Below are 18,638 nucleotides of genomic sequence, written 5' to 3'. Positions count from 1 at the left end.
TTTTTTAAAACAAAAAAAAAGAAGAAAAAAGAAAGCTCTTTTGGAGAATTATTTTCAATCTATGTCTTTATTTTCTTGGATGTGTCATAGGTCATTATTTCCTGAGAAATTTGCCATCATTTTCACAAGTACATGGAGTAATGAAAAATGTCACGAAAAATGGGAATAAAAAGGGACAATTAGATTGAGTCATGGACTGATCGTTTTGAGGACGTATACTTACCATGCTCTATTTTTTAATTAGGTTATTACGGACCGTCAACGTTCCCCAATCCGTACTCGCTCAAGAGCAAGAATGACTGACCAAAATGAGCAGGCTCGTGTTGCTGTCCTTGAAACCGAAATGAAGCAAGTCCTGAATGTGCTCGAGAATATCACCAAACAAGTTGCTTCTCTACAGACAAGCATTTCCACACTGTCTGCACCCGCTCAACCGAGTGTAGAGATTGTACTGCCCGATGACTCTCCTCCTGTTGAGTCAAAAGACAAGGGAAAAACTGTTGCCATTGGCACTTCCTCGACCGAGAATGGTGCAACTTTAACTGACAAAGCTCGTCCGATCATTACAGATGGGGGCGATGCATCTTCTAAGCCACCAAAGAGTGATGAGGCTGAGCGTATTGATAAGCTTGAAGAAAAATTCCGTCAAATGCAAGGCTTTGATGATCAATTCTCACGAGGTCTTGCTCACATTGTCAAGGTTCAAGTCCCTAAGAAGTTCAAGGCGCCTGAGTTTAATAAGTTCGATGGCCTTTCCTGTCCTAAGGTCCATTTACAATACTACACGACGAGGATGGCGCCGTATGCTGATAATGTGCCACTCATGATCCACACTTTCCAAGATAGCTTAACCGGACCCCCCTTACAATGGTTCGTTTTGAAAAAAATTCATTCGCTCAAGACATGGGAGGATTTGTCTGATGCTTTCATTCGTCAATACAAATTCAATATTGACGTGGCCCCGTCACGTGAGGATTTGATTCGCACTGAGAAGAAAAAGACTGAGACCTTCAAGGCCTATGCTACTAGGTGGAGAGCTCTAGCTGTGCAAATTACCCCCGAGTTGACTGAGAAGGAGATGCTTGATACCTTCATGAAGACTTTACCGTTCGAGTTTCGTAATCGAATGTTGGGTTCTAATTTCAATTCTTTAGCTGAGTTGATACCTGTGGGAGAACGCATTGAGATCGCTCTGCGCGATGGTTGGGCCACTGAGCAGGCTACCTCTGCTAAGAAGTTCACCCTCAAGAAGGATAAGGAACCGACACCTGAAGTGAATGTAGCTTACTCTCAACAAAGCCGTGACACTGCTCCGACAATGCAGTCTGCTGGCAAACAACAAGGTGGACGCCAATTCACTAGTCGACAACAAGGTACTAAAAGGAACTTCACGCCTCTGCCTGGGCCGTTATCCAAAGTTTTGCCTGTCCTCCAAAAGAAAAATTTGCTTTCAAGTGAGCCGAAACGCCCGAACCCCGAGCGGTTCTCTGGTTATGACTCCTCTAAGAAATGTGAGTATCATATGGGGGAAGTCGGTCATTCTACTGATGATTGTTATGTACTGAAACATAGAATTCAAGACCTCTTGGACACAAAGGCATTCTCTTTCCGCAGTGATCAACCAAATGTCGAGCGGAACCCTCTACCTAACCATGTCGGAAGCACGGATGCTGTTATTGAGTAGAGAAATTTCTGTACTCCTCTGCGAAGGAGTCTTTCATGCTTTCTAGGATTTCAAGTGTTTCTAGGATTTCCTGCTTTCTAGGATTTCAATTCATGTTTATGTTTTTATTCGTAGGGCTTTGATTATTTGCATTTCCCTTCCAATAATGTAATTCATTCGACTCTATTCAATGAAATTACAAGTTTATTTGCATTTTGAGGGTATGTTGAAGTATACCAAACTAGCCCGGTGATGATATCCAACCATGAAAAGAAAATATCATCCAAGGAGAAATTCTGAGGGCTGGGCTTTCTCATGCTCCCTCCAAAAAAAAAAAAACTTTCCGAAAATAAAAAGCATTTCATTGCTTTTTTTTAAAAAAAAAGAAAAAACCTTTTTCCAAATCATGCATCAAATAAACCCTGTTTGTTCGTCTGACTCATTTACTTCATGTCTCAGAGCATAATACTCTAGCTTGTTATGATGAGAAAATGACACATCCAGTTCAACGGTGATGAACCCATTGGTTCAATTGAGGGCTAACAAAGCCTTCGAAGGAAAGTGAGCTTGCAAAGACTTATCTGGGGGCAATGAATCATAACTTGATTTGGTGTGGTGCTATATATGGAAAGCCAGAAAAGGAGATGACAAATCGGGGGCATGACAGACTCCTGTAGCGGCCATTGAGATAATTCCTTGGATAATCGAAATTTACTAAGTCTCATTTTGCGTTACATAGAATCCTATTCATGCACGTTCTCTTGTGCAGGGGCAAAAGCAACGATGGAGCATTCATGTGTCCATTCCTTCTAAATAGGGGCAATCAAAGGACTCCCATTCCAAAAAATGTCTCTCTGTGTTGATGTTCTCACACCTTTTGCAGGGATCATTTATTTTGAATGCTCAATGCCATATTTTTCATGCTTATGATGAAATTTTTGAGTATGATAAATATGTTCAGAAGTTGCAAACTTTTTTGTGCTTGAAGTTGATAAGCTTGTGAAATGATCACATCTTTCAAGGAAAAGAAATTTTGCTTGGTAAGTTTACCTATTTGACCCATCAATTTCATGTTGAAATTTGTCAAGATGGACAATTCAATGAATGATGTGGAACTGCTTGAGTATGCTAAATGAGATATGTTGGGATGATGAAAGGCAAGCCATATCCTATACACCGTCCCCTATTCATACACTTGTGAGATGAGTGGAAAAATTCCATATCTACAAGGTAAAGGGTTATCTCGCGAAAGGTACGGCTATCAAAATGACGAGGGGCAGTTCACTTCTCTATCCTAAACAATACAGGTTATCCATTGTTTCGCCACTTTGAGCCCAAACACTTGGAGAAGTTTTTTCAAATTACCCCTGTCAAGAACCACCCCACATCGGGGTAAACTGGAGGTAAGTCGACATCGTAAGGTGAGAAAAATAGATAGAAATTTTCTTACTCACACTTGCATCAATCTTCAAGTGTTGCTATTGCAAATGAACTCAAACATTAATTCAAGTGCCTTAGAATGATGAAGAGCAGTTCTTTCTCTATCCTACACACTTTATCCATTGCTTAGCCGACTTGAGCCTGCAATTTCATTTCATAAAAACCCAGTTGGTGATCATCCCCCACGCTGGGGCAAGGTAAAAGCCATCACTGTCCATGCAGCATATCCGGAGTGCCAATAGAAGACGAAGACCCCGAGAGTCCAAATGTTAGTCATTCGGTCAAAATAAGCCAAAGTATGGTTGGCCAATGTATGCATTGTAGATGGTGTGTGTCAAAAGTCAAAAGTGAAAAAAACTAGGGGCATGAAAAAGCAGTGTGCCTGGTAAAAGCAAGGCCAATGCCCATGAAAAGAAAAAAGAAGAAGAAGAGAAAGAAAAAAAATGAAGAAAAAAGAGAGAACTTTGGAGTAGAAAATGTCGAAATATGATGTGTCAAAGTCACAAAGATATCCACAGTCTTAAGGAATCAAGTGACGAACTCTTGCGGCCAATAGAGCATCTACCAAGAAGACAATCCCTGGCAATGAAGAAGATCGGTGATTATGCCTAGATGATCACCAACTCTCACCCTTATACACATTTTCGAGCCTGATATATCCTTTCGTTTCTCAACCCGTGAACCTAGCCTACGTTACGTCCCTTGCAAAGTCTCTTCTGATTAGAGCACTTGAATTAACGTAGAATTTCAGATGTTTATAAGCTTAGCCCGAAGAAGTGCGAGCAAGTCTATTTCTATCTCATTTTGCAGGGTTCTTGACTTGTAAACCCGGAGATGATTGTGGAGTATTTTCTTTCAATACCCTCGACTCAAAGAGTCCCCTTTGTTAAGCCATTGACTAAACCGACATTACGGTCCTGATAAAGACCTCTTAGATTGGTAAGGTCGTACCGCTTGCGAGAATACTCGGATCCTTGTCGACATGATGATGGTGAGACGGAGTGATTCTCATAAAATAGCCCTTCTGAATGAGAGTGAGTGAAAGCCCTTTTTAACTGAAAGTCTCTCATTTAGCATTCTTAAGAAATCCACGTTATAAGTGAAAATTGTCTTAATGATAATTCTCCATAGTGGAAATTTGGTTATGCAAATATGGTAAAACCATCATGCATAAACCTCAATTGAATTAATGAATTTTGAAATGTGTGTTCTAGAGCAGCCGTGATTGCTAATCTCTTTTATGAATGCATATGTGTTTTTGCTCTAGTCATGTCCGACAGGTAATGTTTCCTCGAAGACTGAAGAGTTCCTGACGCTTGAGTTGCTATCTGAAGCTTCGAATTTGTTTAAATATTTTTCAACATTCAAATATCTGATTGAAGTTTCAGGTATCATTTTCGAAAATCCGAAGGGAATTTTCGATTCTATTAATCATATCTGATTGCAGTTTCAGATATCTTTTCGAAGATCCGAAGGGAATCATCGAACCCATTCAAATACCTGATTGAAGTTTCAGGTATTATTTCCGAAAATCCAAAGGGAGTTTTCGATCCTATTAATCATATCTGATTGCAGTTTCAGATATCTTCTCGAAGATCCGAAGGGAATCATCGAGCCCTTTCAAGTATCTGATTGAAGTTTCAGATATCATTTCCGAAAATCCGAAGGGAGTTTTCGATCCTATTAATCATATCTGATTGCAGTTTCAGATATCTTCTCGAAGATCCGAAGGGAATCATCGAGCGCATTCAAGTATCTGATTGAAGTTTCAGGAATTTTTCTTGAAAGTCCGAAGGGAATTATTCGATACCTTTCATTGAAAATCCGAAGGGAATTTTCGAGCCCATCTCATCTCAAGCTCTACTCTAAAAATCCGAAGGGGATTTTCGAGCTTTCAAATACTATTGGGAATTCCAGATACTTGGCGGGTTTCGAAAGCTGATCCATACCCCAATTTTGCTTTTCCAAATCTTCAGGTAAGTAAATGCAGGTATGTTTTCTATTTTTGCATTTGCATTTTCATATCATATTAGAAAATGGGTGTGGGCTCATTGAGATCCCATTTACTCGACAAAAAGATTAATTTTTCTCATTGCATTTGCATAGTCAAATTTCAGGTATCATTTTATCTTTGAATGAAACCTCTTCGAGCTCCCCTTCAAAGAGGGGCAGCTGTTGACACCTAAATTTTGACAATCCAGTCAGTCGTTCGTTGCATAAAAATTAGGGATCGATCCCAGTCCCTAGACAAAAAATTAGCATATAGATTAGAAGCATTTGAATTTGTATTTAGGCTCACATAGTTGCATTTGCATTGGACTGGCGGCGGATGGACTCAAGTGCAGAGGTTGTGAACTCAATGGAAATTGGACTAAACTCGCGTGGATTAAAGATTTTGGCCTAGCCCATTTATTTTTGCGCGAGGGGTCCTACACTTAGAAAGAATTTTCGTAAGTTCACGATCTAGGGACATGCGATCAAGAGCAACATATAAATCGTGCAAAAGGTTATATTCTTGATTGTGTGTATATTATATGTTTGCCATATATTTGGTGCATAATTCTTGATCAAGAATCGATAAAAAAGAGAGAGATTCTTTTCCGAGTCTTGAAGGGCGTAATCTTGTCGGTTTAGGCGTGGAATATTGGCTGAAATACGGACAATATTCTGATTTGGGGAGTGAAGAAGACAAAACAAATATAAAAGAAGATGTGTGCGAGAGGGGAGAGGAGGAAAGAAATTGCAAAGCTAGATTGTGCAATATGTGGTTGAAAAGAGAAAATATTGTATATTTTCTTTCCTTGGTGGGCTCCATTTCTTGGCATATAAATAAGATGATAGTGCAATGCGTGAAGGAGGGGCTTGGTCTTTTGGGATCAGACACAAGAAAGACAAAGAGAAAACACGAGAGCGAGAGAGAGGAACGGGGGGAGAGAGAGGATCACGGGTGGACTTGTCCTGCCGCCGCATCCGTGTGGCCTCACTGCCGGGCCTCCATCAACGTCGCGCACGCTCACGGCCAGACCTGTGGCCGTGAGTCACTGCTGCCCCGAAGTCGACACTGCCGTGCCCGTGTCGCCCATTCCAACGCCGGGCTGGTTGCCGCTTCTCCCTGACACGCGCGGACTCCTGCCGCTGCTGTTCCGTGACGTTGCCGTCCCACTGCTGATTGCTGAGCCGCCGCCTGTCGCTGCTTCTCTCACGGCCAGACCTGTGGCCGTGAGTCGTGACCCTCCTCGCTCCGATCTCTACTGAATCCGCACCTCTGCTGCTCGTGCCCCGTTCAAGCCTGCACCAGTGAGAAGTCCTTACACAACGACGCTGAACCAGCCCTCTGACGACGAAGCCATCGAGCGCCGCTTACTGCTCCAAGTTCAACGCTCACGACGTCACCGTTCTCCTTCTCTTGCCAATGCGAGACCACAACATCCAGCAATTGGTCTGACGTCCCTGCATGACTAGATCGGCTTTTGTTTGATACACACTGAAGCATTGAAGACAGTCAAGTGGAAAGCTTCATTGTGTGGGCTTAAATAGTCAAAGTTTGATAATCAGAAGAAGACCATTACAAGACCAATGATTCGGTCAAAAGCCGAAGGACGATGATGCATTTGCTGATCCCGAGTTGACCGAGAGCCCACGTCGAGTCACGCCCCTGTCTGTTGCGTCACTCTCGCGGCCGACTCCGTGGTCGCGAGCCGATCCATTGTCGCCGCATCCGCCGTCGATCGCTCGTCGCCCGTCATCGGTTATCCGTTGCCGGTCCACTCGCCGCGATCCCGATCCGCCACGAGTTCAAATTTGGAATTATCCGCCAATTAGGTAAGATTATTCGAATATTTATTTAATTTCCTAGTTTTCGGGTATTCGAATATTTCGTGAATATTTTGATGGATAGCTATATATCTTAGGATAATATTTGCGATATCCGCAATATTCGAAAACACCTAAAAATTAGGAATCATTCCTAATTTGGCAACGTATCTGGGACGACTATCCGACCTTATCCCTAAGGTACGATACGCGGCGATACGGAAAATCGTTATCTTGTCCATAATCACTTGGATACGATAATATATTTAATTTGCTTTCCAAATTTAAACAATCAACTTTCTGTCGATATCTATAACCCTATAGATATGACCGTTAGTTTGATTTCTTTGCCTTATCTGAATTTGAAGAATCTTGCGGATTGCGTGGATTGTTTGAATGTGATTGGTATCTTTGTTTGATTGTTTTTCTTTTAAATAAAGAAAACCAAAAAAATTGTTAGTTAGATTTAAATTAGAAATTTTGCATGCTTAGGGAATCTTAAATATATCCAAAAGAATAAGATAATTATTTGATTTAAATTGGGATTTAGGGTGGCATATTTCCTAGTTTAAATTAGAAATTATTTTAATCTTAGTGGATTATTTAGGATATTTAATAATTTCGAATTTTAATAAAAATCCCCCAAAAAAAAAAAGAATCACTTTAGGATAGATCAAATCATTTTCTCTAGGATAGATTGCATGTTAATTTGAGTAATTTTTAATTCCGAATTTCATTTGAAAATACCAAAAATAAATCATTTGTCCGTCATTAGAATTAGGTCACGTCGTCGCATGACATATAGTTTGCATGTTAGGCTGCATTAATCGCATGTTAATTTTTGCACGTCATTACATATACGTTAGTTTTCATTTAAATAAGTGAAAATCCTAAAAAATATTGAGTGAACTGCTTGTTAATTAGAAATCATATTAGAATTGTTGATGTGATTTTCTAGCTAACAATGCAGATGCTTACGTTGCTTCGAGGTAAGTAATTCTCCCAATCTTGCAATTTATTTAATGTTTTGATTATTGGGTGTTACTTTGGTGGTTTGCGCACCCGCATGATCACCTCACATGCTAGTGACTAAGTTAAAATGGATCCAGATCACTGCACAAATGTTTTTGAAAAGAAAAGGTACCGAAAGGGCGTTAGACTAGATCTAGCGTAATCAAGTCCCCGAGCTTAGAATCTCTGGTTCGTAGGAATAAAACATATCTCCCTATGTTTTATTTAGGTTTCTAATCGACCTACCACAAATAGATTAGTGGCGACTCCAAGCATGAAAACTTTCGCATGTTAAAAACTTAAACCCTAAGTTGCGAATTGGTAGGGCTTGGGAGGGCCCGAGTTAGGCTTAGTCTTAACAATCCATTAGCCTGAGAGGAATTTTAGGTCGCGACATTACTCTTGGAATCAGGCTCTTTCTGCAGTGCTACTGACCCATCTCTTTTTATCTTACACAAGAGTCACGATACAGTCCTACTCTTGCTATACATCGATGACATTGTGTTAACTGGAAGTTCAAATCAGTTGCTCATTGAATTGATCAAATCTCTCAGCTCCAGCTTCCACATGAAAGACTTGGGTTATTTACACTATTTCTTGGGTATAGAGCCCAAGTACACATATGAAGAATTATTTCTCTGTCAAACGAAATATGCCATTTGATGCAGCCTAGTGTAGGCTACTCGAACGTTAGGATCGGGAGAGTGACTTGCACACGTGGAACAGGATGAACAATAATTACAGTCCTGCGCAAGCTCGGGAAAATGGATGTAACTTCGACGATACAGATCGGAATGACCTGATTCCAAAGCCAAATGAACAAAGACTTCCGGATTAACAATTTCTCTTTTTTGAGTTTTCTCAAACAAGCACTATAGGAAGGACGAAATCGGGGTGGAAGTGGACGGATGTAAATGGACAGAACAGAGGAAAAGATAGAACTTCGTTGGTGTGCATCTCCTAAGTCCCAAATGTCAAGGACTTCCAGGGCATCTTGAATATGAAGTCGAAGGCCATTCAAGCACTTGCTCACAAGCATTTCCTTCGGATCTTGAATGTTATTGCGAATCACCAACTCATTGAATTCGTTGGTGTATTGGTCCACCGTTCGCATACCTTGTCTCAGATTTTGGTACCATTGATAGAGCTCTCTCTTGTATCCCTTAGGTAGGAAATACTTTTGGATCTTGTCTTCCATCTTCCTCCACGAGGTAATTGGCGCTTTGCCAACGGATTGGCGAGTTTGCTTCTCATGCCTCCACCAAGCGATGGCTTTACCTTTGAATCGCATAGCGATGATCCCGAATCGACGATCCTCCGGAACATTTCGATGCTCAAACACTTCATTAACAAGTGTTAGCCAGTCAACAATTTCTTCAGGAGAATCATTACCTGAGAATTCCGGGATATCCTTTTTAACTTCTTTTCCCACTCCGGTTCACGAATGTTTTGCTCGTGACGTTGAACATTCCTCCGATTGTGAAATGGTCAAACATTCTCCGAAGATGAAGAGTCACCATTGGAATCTTCGGTCCTGGAATGAGGTGGTGAATTGTTTCTTGCCGCCCTCAGACGCTCAACTTCCCGTATCAACTCATCAATTTGTTGTTGCATATGTTGCTGCAAATTGTCAGCGAGCGTATGCACTTCATTCAGTGGGATGGTTCTGCCTCCACGACGTCTAGCTTGTCTTGGCGGCATGGTTCTCTCCTCCAAAGCTCTGATACCAAATGATACAGCCTGGTGTAGGCTACTCGAACATTAGGATCGGGAGAGTGACTTGCACACGTGGAACAGGACGAACAATAATTACAGTCCTGCGCAAGCTCGGGAAAATGGATGTAACTTCGTTGATACAGATCGGAATGACCTGATTCCAAAGCCAAATGAACAAAGACTTCCGGATTAACAATTTCTCTTTTTTGAGTTTTCTCAAATAAGCACTATAGGAAGGACGAAATCGGGGTGGAAGTGGACGGATGTAAATGGACAGAACAGAGGAAAAGATAGAACTTCGTTGGTGTGCATCTCCTAAGTCCCAAATGTCAAGGACTTCCAGGGCATCTTGAATATGAAGTCGAAGGCCATTCAAGCACTTGCTCACAAGCATTTCCTCCGGATCTTGAATGTTATTGCGAATCACCAACTCATTGAATTCGTTGGTGTATTGGTCCACCGTTCGCATACCTTGTCTCAGATTTTGGTACCATTGATAGAGCTCTCTCTTGTATCCCTTAGGTAGGAAATACTTTTGGATCTTGTCTTCCATCTTCCTCCACGAGGTAATTGGCGCTTTGCCAACGGATTGGCGAGTTTGCTTCTCATGCCTCCACCAAGCGATGGCTTTACCTTTGAATCGCATAGCGATGATCCCGAATCGACGATCCTCCGGAACATTTCGATGCTCAAACACTTCATTAACAAGTGTTAGCCAGTCAACAATTTCTTCAGAGAATCATTACCCGAGAATTCCGGGATATCCTTTTTAACTTCTTTTTCCCACTCCGGTTCACGAATGTTTTGCTCGTGACGTTGAACATTCCTCCGATTGTGAAATGGTCAAACATTCTCCGAAGATGAAGAGTCACCATTGGAATCTTCGGTCCTGGAATGAGGTGGTGAATTGTTTCTTGCCGCCCTCGGACGCTCAACTTCCCGTATCAACTCATCAATTTGTTGTTGCATATGTTGCTGCAAATTGTCGGCGAGCGTATGCACTTCATTCGGTGGGATGGTTCTGCCTCCACGACGTCTAGCTTGTCTTGGCGGCATGGTTCTCTCCTCCAAAGCTCTGATACCAAATGATACAGCCTGGTGTAGGCTACTCGAACATTAGGATCGGGAGAGTGACTTGCACACGTGGAACAGGACGAACAATAATTACAGTCCTGCGCAAGCTCGGGAAAATGGATGTAACTTCGTTGATACAGATCGGAATGACCTGATTCCAAAGCCAAATGAACAAAGACTTCCGGATTAACAATTTCTCTTTTTTGAGTTTTCTCAAATAAGCACTATAGGAAGGACGAAATCGGGGTGGAAGTGGACGGATGTAAATGGACAGAACAGAGGAAAAGATAGAACTTCGTTGGTGTGCATCTCCTAAGTCCCAAATGTCAAGGACTTCCAGGGCATCTTGAATATGAAGTCGAAGGCCATTCAAGCACTTGCTCACAAGCATTTCCTCCGGATCTTGAATGTTATTAAATCACCAACTCATTGAATTCGTTGGTGTATTGGTCCACCGTTCGCATACCTTGTCTCAGATTTTGGTACCATTGATAGAGCTCTCTCTTGTATCCCTTAGGTAGGAAATACTTTTGGATCTTGTCTTCCATCTTCCTCCACGAGGTAATTGGCGCTTTGCCAACGGATTGGCGAGTTTGCTTCTCATGCCTCCACCAAGCGATGGCTTTACCTTTGAATCGCATAGCGATGATCCCGAATCGACGATCCTCCGGAACATTTCGATGCTCAAACACTTCATTAACAAGTGTTAGCCAGTCAACAATTTCTTCAGGAGAATCATTACCTGAGAATTCCGGGATATCCTTTTTAACTTCTTTTTCCCACTCCGGTTCACGAATGTTTTGCTCGTGACGTTGAACATTCCTCCGATTGTGAAATGGTCAAACATTCTCCGAAGATGAAGAGTCACCATTGGAATCTTCGGTCCTGGAATGAGGTGGTGAATTGTTTCTTGCCGCCCTCGACGCTCAACTTCCCGTATCAACTCATCAATTTGTTGTTGCATATGTTGCTGCAAATTGTCAGCGAGCGTATGCACTTCATTCAGTGGGATGGTTCTGCCTCCACGACGTCTAGCTTGTCTTGGCGGCATGGTTCTCTCCTCCAAAGCTCTGATACCAAATGATACAGCCTGGTGTAGGCTACTCGAACATTAGGATCGGGAGAGTGACTTGCACACGTGGAACAGGACGAACAATAATTACAGTCCTGCGCAAGCTCGGGAAAATGGATGTAACTTCGTTGATACAGATCGGAATGACCTGATTCCAAAGCCAAATGAACAAAGACTTCCGGATTAACAATTTCTCTTTTTTGAGTTTTCTCAAATAAGCACTATAGGAAGGACGAAATCGGGGTGGAAGTGGACGGATGTAAATGGACAGAACAGAGGAAAAGATAGAACTTCGTTGGTGTGCATCTCCTAAGTCCCAAATGTCAAGGACTTCCAGGGCATCTTGAATATGAAGTCGAAGGCCATTCAAGCACTTGCTCACAAGCATTTCCTCCGGATCTTGAATGTTATTGCGAATCACCAACTCATTGAATTCGTTGGTGTATTGGTCCACCGTTCGCATACCTTGTCTCAGATTTTGGTACCATTGATAGAGCTCTCTCTTGTATCCCTTAGGTAGGAAATACTTTTGGATCTTGTCTTCCATCTTCCTCCACGAGGTAATTGGCGCTTTGCCAACGGATTGGCGAGTTTGCTTCTCATGCCTCCACCAAGCGATGGCTTTACCTTTGAATCGCATAGCGATGATCCCGAATCGACGATCCTCCGGAACATTTCGATGCTCAAACACTTCATTAACAAGTGTTAGCCAGTCAACAATTTCTTCAGGAGAATCATTACCTGAGAATTCCGGGATATCCTTTTTAACTTCTTTTTCCCACTCCGGTTCACGAATGTTTTGCTCGTGACGTTGAACATTCCTCCGATTGTGAAATGGTCAAACATTCTCCGAAGATGAAGAGTCACCATTGGAATCTTCGGTCCTGGAATGAGGTGGTGAATTGTTTCTTGCCGCCCTCAGACGCTCAACTTCCCGTATCAACTCATCAATTTGTTGTTGCATATGTTGCTGCAAATTGTCAGCGAGCGTATGCACTTCATTCAGTGGGATGGTTCTGCCTCCACGACGTCTAGCTTGTCTTGGCGGCATGGTTCTCTCCTCCAAAGCTCTGATACCAAATGATACAGCCTGGTGTAGGCTACTCGAACATTAGGATCGGGAGAGTGACTTGCACACGTGGAACAGGACGAACAATAATTACAGTCCTGCGCAAGCTCGGGAAAATGGATGTAACTTCGTTGATACAGATCGGAATGACCTGATTCCAAAGCCAAATGAACAAAGACTTCCGGATTAACAATTTCTCTTTTTTGAGTTTTCTCAAATAAGCACTATAGGAAGGACGAAATCGGGGTGGAAGTGGACGGATGTAAATGGACAGAACAGAGGAAAAGATAGAACTTCGTTGGTGTGCATCTCCTAAGTCCCAAATGTCAAGGACTTCCAGGGCATCTTGAATATGAAGTCGAAGGCCATTCAAGCACTTGCTCACAAGCATTTCCTCCGGATCTTGAATGTTATTGCGAATCACCAACTCATTGAATTCGTTGGTGTATTGGTCCACCGTTCGCATACCTTGTCTCAGATTTTGGTACCATTGATAGAGCTCTCTCTTGTATCCCTTAGGTAGGAAATACTTTTGGATCTTGTCTTCCATCTTCCTCCACGAGGTAATTGGCGCTTTGCCAACGGATTGGCGAGTTTGCTTCTCATGCCTCCACCAAGCGATGGCTTTACCTTTGAATCGCATAGCGATGATCCCGAATCGACGATCCTCCGGAACATTTCGATGCTCAAACACTTCATTAACAAGTGTTAGCCAGTCAACAATTTCTTCAGGAGAATCATTACCTGAGAATTCCGGGATATCCTTTTTAACTTCTTTTTCCCACTCCGGTTCACGAATGTTTTGCTCGTGACGTTGAACATTCCTCCGATTGTGAAATGGTCAAACATTCTCCGAAGATGAAGAGTCACCATTGGAATCTTCGGTCCTGGAATGAGGTGGTGAATTGTTTCTTGCCGCCCTCAGACGCTCAACTTCCCGTATCAACTCATCAATTTGTTGTTGCATATGTTGCTGCAAATTGTCAGCGAGCGTATGCACTTCATTCAGTGGGATGGTTCTGCCTCCACGACGTCTAGCTTGTCTTGGCGGCATGGTTCTCTCCTCCAAAGCTCTGATACCAAATGATACAGCCTGGTGTAGGCTACTCGAACATTAGGATCGGGAGAGTGACTTGCACACGTGGAACAGGACGAACAATAATTACAGTCCTGCGCAAGCTCGGGAAAATGGATGTAACTTCGTTGATACAGATCGGAATGACCTGATTCCAAAGCCAAATGAACAAAGACTTCCGGATTAACAATTTCTCTTTTTGAGTTTTCTCAAATAAGCACTATAGGAAGGACGAAATCGGGGTGGAAGTGGACGGATGTAAATGGACAGAACAGAGGAAAAGATAGAACTTCGTTGGTGTGCATCTCCTAAGTCCCAAATGTCAAGGACTTCCAGGGCATCTTGAATATGAAGTCGAAGGCCATTCAAGCACTTGCTCACAAGCATTTCCTCCGGATCTTGAATGTTATTGCGAATCACCAACTCATTGAATTCGTTGGTGTATTGGTCCACCGTTCGCATACCTTGTCTCAGATTTTGGTACCATTGATAGAGCTCTCTCTTGTATCCCTTAGGTAGGAAATACTTTTGGATCTTGTCTTCCATCTTCCTCCACGAGGTAATTGGCGCTTTGCCAACGGATTGGCGAGTTTGCTTCTCATGCCTCCACCAAGCGATGGCTTTACCTTTGAATCGCATAGCGATGATCCCGAATCGACGATCCTCCGGAACATTTCGATGCTCAAACACTTCATTAACAAGTGTTAGCCAGTCAACAATTTCTTCAGGAGAATCATTACCTGAGAATTCCGGGATATCCTTTTTAACTTCTTTTTCCCACTCCGGTTCACGAATGTTTTGCTCGTGACGTTGAACATTCCTCCGATTGTGAAATGGTCAAACATTCTCCGAAGATGAAGAGTCACCATTGGAATCTTCGGTCCTGGAATGAGGTGGTGAATTGTTTCTTGCCGCCCTCAGACGCTCAACTTCCCGTATCAACTCATCAATTTGTTGTTGCATATGTTGCTGCAAATTGTCAGCGAGCGTATGCACTTCATTCAGTGGGATGGTTCTGCCTCCACGACGTCTAGCTTGTCTTGGCGGCATGGTTCTCTCCTCCAAAGCTCTGATACCAAATGATACAGCCTGGTGTAGGCTACTCGAACATTAGGATCGGGAGAGTGACTTGCACACGTGGAACAGGACGAACAATAATTACAGTCCTGCGCAAGCTCGGGAAAATGGATGTAACTTCGTTGATACAGATCGGAATGACCTGATTCCAAAGCCAAATGAACAAAGACTTCCGGATTAACAATTTCTCTTTTTTGAGTTTTCTCAAATAAGCACTATAGGAAGGACGAAATCGGGGTGGAAGTGGACGGATGTAAATGGACAGAACAGAGGAAAAGATAGAACTTCGTTGGTGTGCATCTCCTAAGTCCCAAATGTCAAGGACTTCCAGGGCATCTTGAATATGAAGTCGAAGGCCATTCAAGCACTTGCTCACAAGCATTTCCTCCGGATCTTGAATGTTATTGCGAATCACCAACTCATTGAATTCGTTGGTGTATTGGTCCACCGTTCGCATACCTTGTCTCAGATTTTGGTACCATTGATAGAGCTCTCTCTTGTATCCCTTAGGTAGGAAATACTTTTGGATCTTGTCTTCCATCTTCCTCCACGAGGTAATTGGCGCTTTGCCAACGGATTGGCGAGTTTGCTTCTCATGCCTCCACCAAGCGATGGCTTTACCTTTGAATCGCATAGCGATGATCCCGAATCGACGATCCTCCGGAACATTTCGATGCTCAAACACTTCATTAACAAGTGTTAGCCAGTCAACAATTTCTTCAGGAGAATCATTACCTGAGAATTCGGGATATCCTTTTTAACTTCTTTTTCCCACTCCGGTTCACGAATGTTTTGCTCGTGACGTTGAACATTCCTCCGATTGTGAAATGGTCAAACATTCTCCGAAGATGAAGAGTCACCATTGGAATCTTCGGTCCTGGAATGAGGTGGTGAATTGTTTCTTGCCGCCCTCGACGCTCAACTTCCCGTATCAACTCATCAATTTGTTGTTGCATATGTTGCTGCAAATTGTCGGCGAGCGTATGCACTTCATTCGATGGGATGGTTCTGCCTCCACGACGTCTAGCTTGTCTTGGCGGCATGGTTCTCTCCTCCAAAGCTCTGATACCAAATGATACAGCCTGGTGTAGGCTACTCGAACATTAGGATCGGGAGAGTGACTTGCACACGTGGAACAGGACGAACAATAATTACAGTCCTGCGCAAGCTCGGGAAAATGGATGTAACTTCGTTGATACAGATCGGAATGACCTGATTCCAAAGCCAAATGAACAAAGACTTCCGGATTAACAATTTCTCTTTTTTGAGTTTTCTCAAATAAGCACTATAGGAAGGACGAAATCGGGGTGGAAGTGGACGGATGTAAATGGACAGAACAGAGGAAAAGATAGAACTTCGTTGGTGTGCATCTCCTAAGTCCCAAATGTCAAGGACTTCCAGGGCATCTTGAATATGAAGTCGAAGGCCATTCAAGCACTTGCTCACAAGCATTTCCTCCGGATCTTGAATGTTATTGCGAATCACCAACTCATTGAATTCGTTGGTGTATTGGTCCACCGTTCGCATACCTTGTCTCAGATTTTGGTACCATTGATAGAGCTCTCTCTTGTATCCCTTAGGTAGGAAATACTTTTGGATCTTGTCTTCCATCTTCCTCCACGAGGTAATTGGCGCTTTGCCAACGGATTGGCGAGTTTGCTTCTCATGCCTCCACCAAGCGATGGCTTTACCTTTGAATCGCATAGCGATGATCCCGAATCGACGATCCTCCGGAACATTTCGATGCTCAAACACTTCATTAACAAGTGTTAGCCAGTCAACAATTTCTTCAGGAGAATCACTACCTGAGAATTCCGGGATATCCTTTTTAACTTCTTTTTCCCACTCCGGTTCACGAATGTTTTGCTCGTGACGTTGAACATTCCTCCGATTGTGAAATGGTCAAACATTCTCCGAAGATGAAGAGTCACCATTGGAATCTTCGGTCCTGGAATGAGGTGGTGAATTGTTTCTTGCCGCCCTCGGACGCTCAACTTCCCGTATCAACTCATCAATTTGTTGTTGCATATGTTGCTGCAAATTGTCAGCGAGCGTATGCACTTCATTCGATGGGATGGTTCTGCCTCCACGACGTCTAGCTTGTCTTGGCGGCATGGTTCTCTCCTCCAAAGCTACGATACCAAATGATACAGCCTGGTGTAGGCTACTCGAACATTAGGATCGGGAGAGTGACTTGCACACGTGGAACAGGACGAACAATAATTACAGTCCTGCGCAAGCTCGGGAAAATGGATGTAACTTCGTTGATACAGATCGGAATGACCTGATTCCAAAGCCAAATGAACAAAGACTTCTGGATTAACAATTTCTCTGTTTTGAGTTTTCTCAAATAAGCACTATAGGAAGGAAGAAATCGGGGTGGAAGTGGACGGATATAAATGGACAGAACAGAGGAAAAGATAGAACTTCGTTGGTTGCTCTTCCAGGCCTCCAATGAAGTGGATAGGGCACCGATTCTTCTAGATCGATGACTGCAACTCTTCAAGGATGCAGATTTGAAAACCTCCGACTCTTCAAGGACGGAGTGAAACTCTTCAAGGTTCAAGATAATTGCTTGATGCAAAATTTTCATTAATCAAATTCGTCTCTCGAATACATAAAGTAGATGGTCTTTTATAGCCAAAGAAAAACAAATGAAAAGACTCAAGCAAATGAAGAGACTAAAGAGCATTAAAGATCCTAGAATGCATAAAACATTAAAGAACTTAGAAATTAGAAAATAGATAAATGCCCAACGTCTTCTTGATCATCCCAAAGTATCTTTTAGGCTTCCAATGTATAGGGAAAGACAAGGACTTTATTGTGGCATGGACTCGCAGATAATACTCTTGGTCTTTGATTTGCGTCCATTCGATATCTCCTCGACTGGTGGAGCGACTTGTCGAGCTCGGATGCGGGCTGATCTCCTTGGTCGAGTGAGCTTGTCTTCGATGCGGGCGGCATTATCAATTTGGCCTGCATCATCCTCCCCTTCTTTAAAAGAATTCATCCCTGAATTCATGTCATCATCAGAGGAATCACCAGCATAAGGTGTTAAATGCCGAACGTTGAAAACATCATGTGTTTTCATATGAGAAGGAAGCCTTAAGCGATATGCATTGGGATTGATGCGCTCAAGAACTTCAAGAGGACCAAGATTTTGATCACTAAGCTTGTTATAGCTTCCAACAGGATGACGCTTGGTGGCAAGTTAGCCCAAACAAAATCTCCTGGTTCGAAGATAACTTCACGCCGCCGCTTATCGATGTCCTTTTTATAGGACTCTGTCTTGCTTTCTAACCTTCGGCGCACAGCTTCATGAATTGCTCTCATCTGAGAAACAATATCTTCAACACTGTCACTCGACTTTTCAGCAAAAGGAATGGGTGCAAGATCAAGAGCAGTGTTCGGCTATTGTCCATACACGATCATGAAAGGACTATACCCAGTCGTATGGTTTACAGCACAATTATATGCAAATTCGCCATGTGACAATCGCGTCTCCCAAGAGCGAGGATTTTCATCAATCAGTGTCCTTAATAGATTTCCCAAGGTTCGATTGACGACTTCAGTTTGCCCATCAGTTTGGGGATGAAACACAGTACTATATTGCAGTTTAGTACCGACA

General features: G+C 42.8%; 1 protein-coding gene across 1 annotated transcript; it reads left to right on the top strand.

The window, feature by feature from the left end:
- Nucleotides 1-295: 295 nt before the first annotated feature.
- Nucleotides 296-1,684, top strand: LOC115665652 (uncharacterized). Its single transcript, XM_030587504.2, has one exon. The coding sequence runs from the start codon at nt 296-298 to the stop codon at nt 1,682-1,684; it is 1,389 nt and encodes a 462-aa protein (XP_030443364.2).
- Nucleotides 1,685-18,638: the final 16,954 nt, after the last annotated feature.

Source organism: Syzygium oleosum, unplaced genomic scaffold (assembly GCF_021117445.2).
Source record: "Syzygium oleosum isolate NSW1041296 unplaced genomic scaffold, Sole_v2.1 Sole_v2.22, whole genome shotgun sequence".
Taxonomy (NCBI): domain Eukaryota; kingdom Viridiplantae; phylum Streptophyta; class Magnoliopsida; order Myrtales; family Myrtaceae; genus Syzygium; species Syzygium oleosum.
Note: the sequence above shows the minus strand (reverse complement) of the source record. Positions and strands in the feature narration are given on the sequence as shown.

Coding starts and splice junctions, on each gene's coding strand:
- LOC115665652 (XM_030587504.2), top strand. CDS start 296: ATGACTGACCAAAATGAGCAGGCTCGTGTTGCTGTCCTTGAAACCGAA.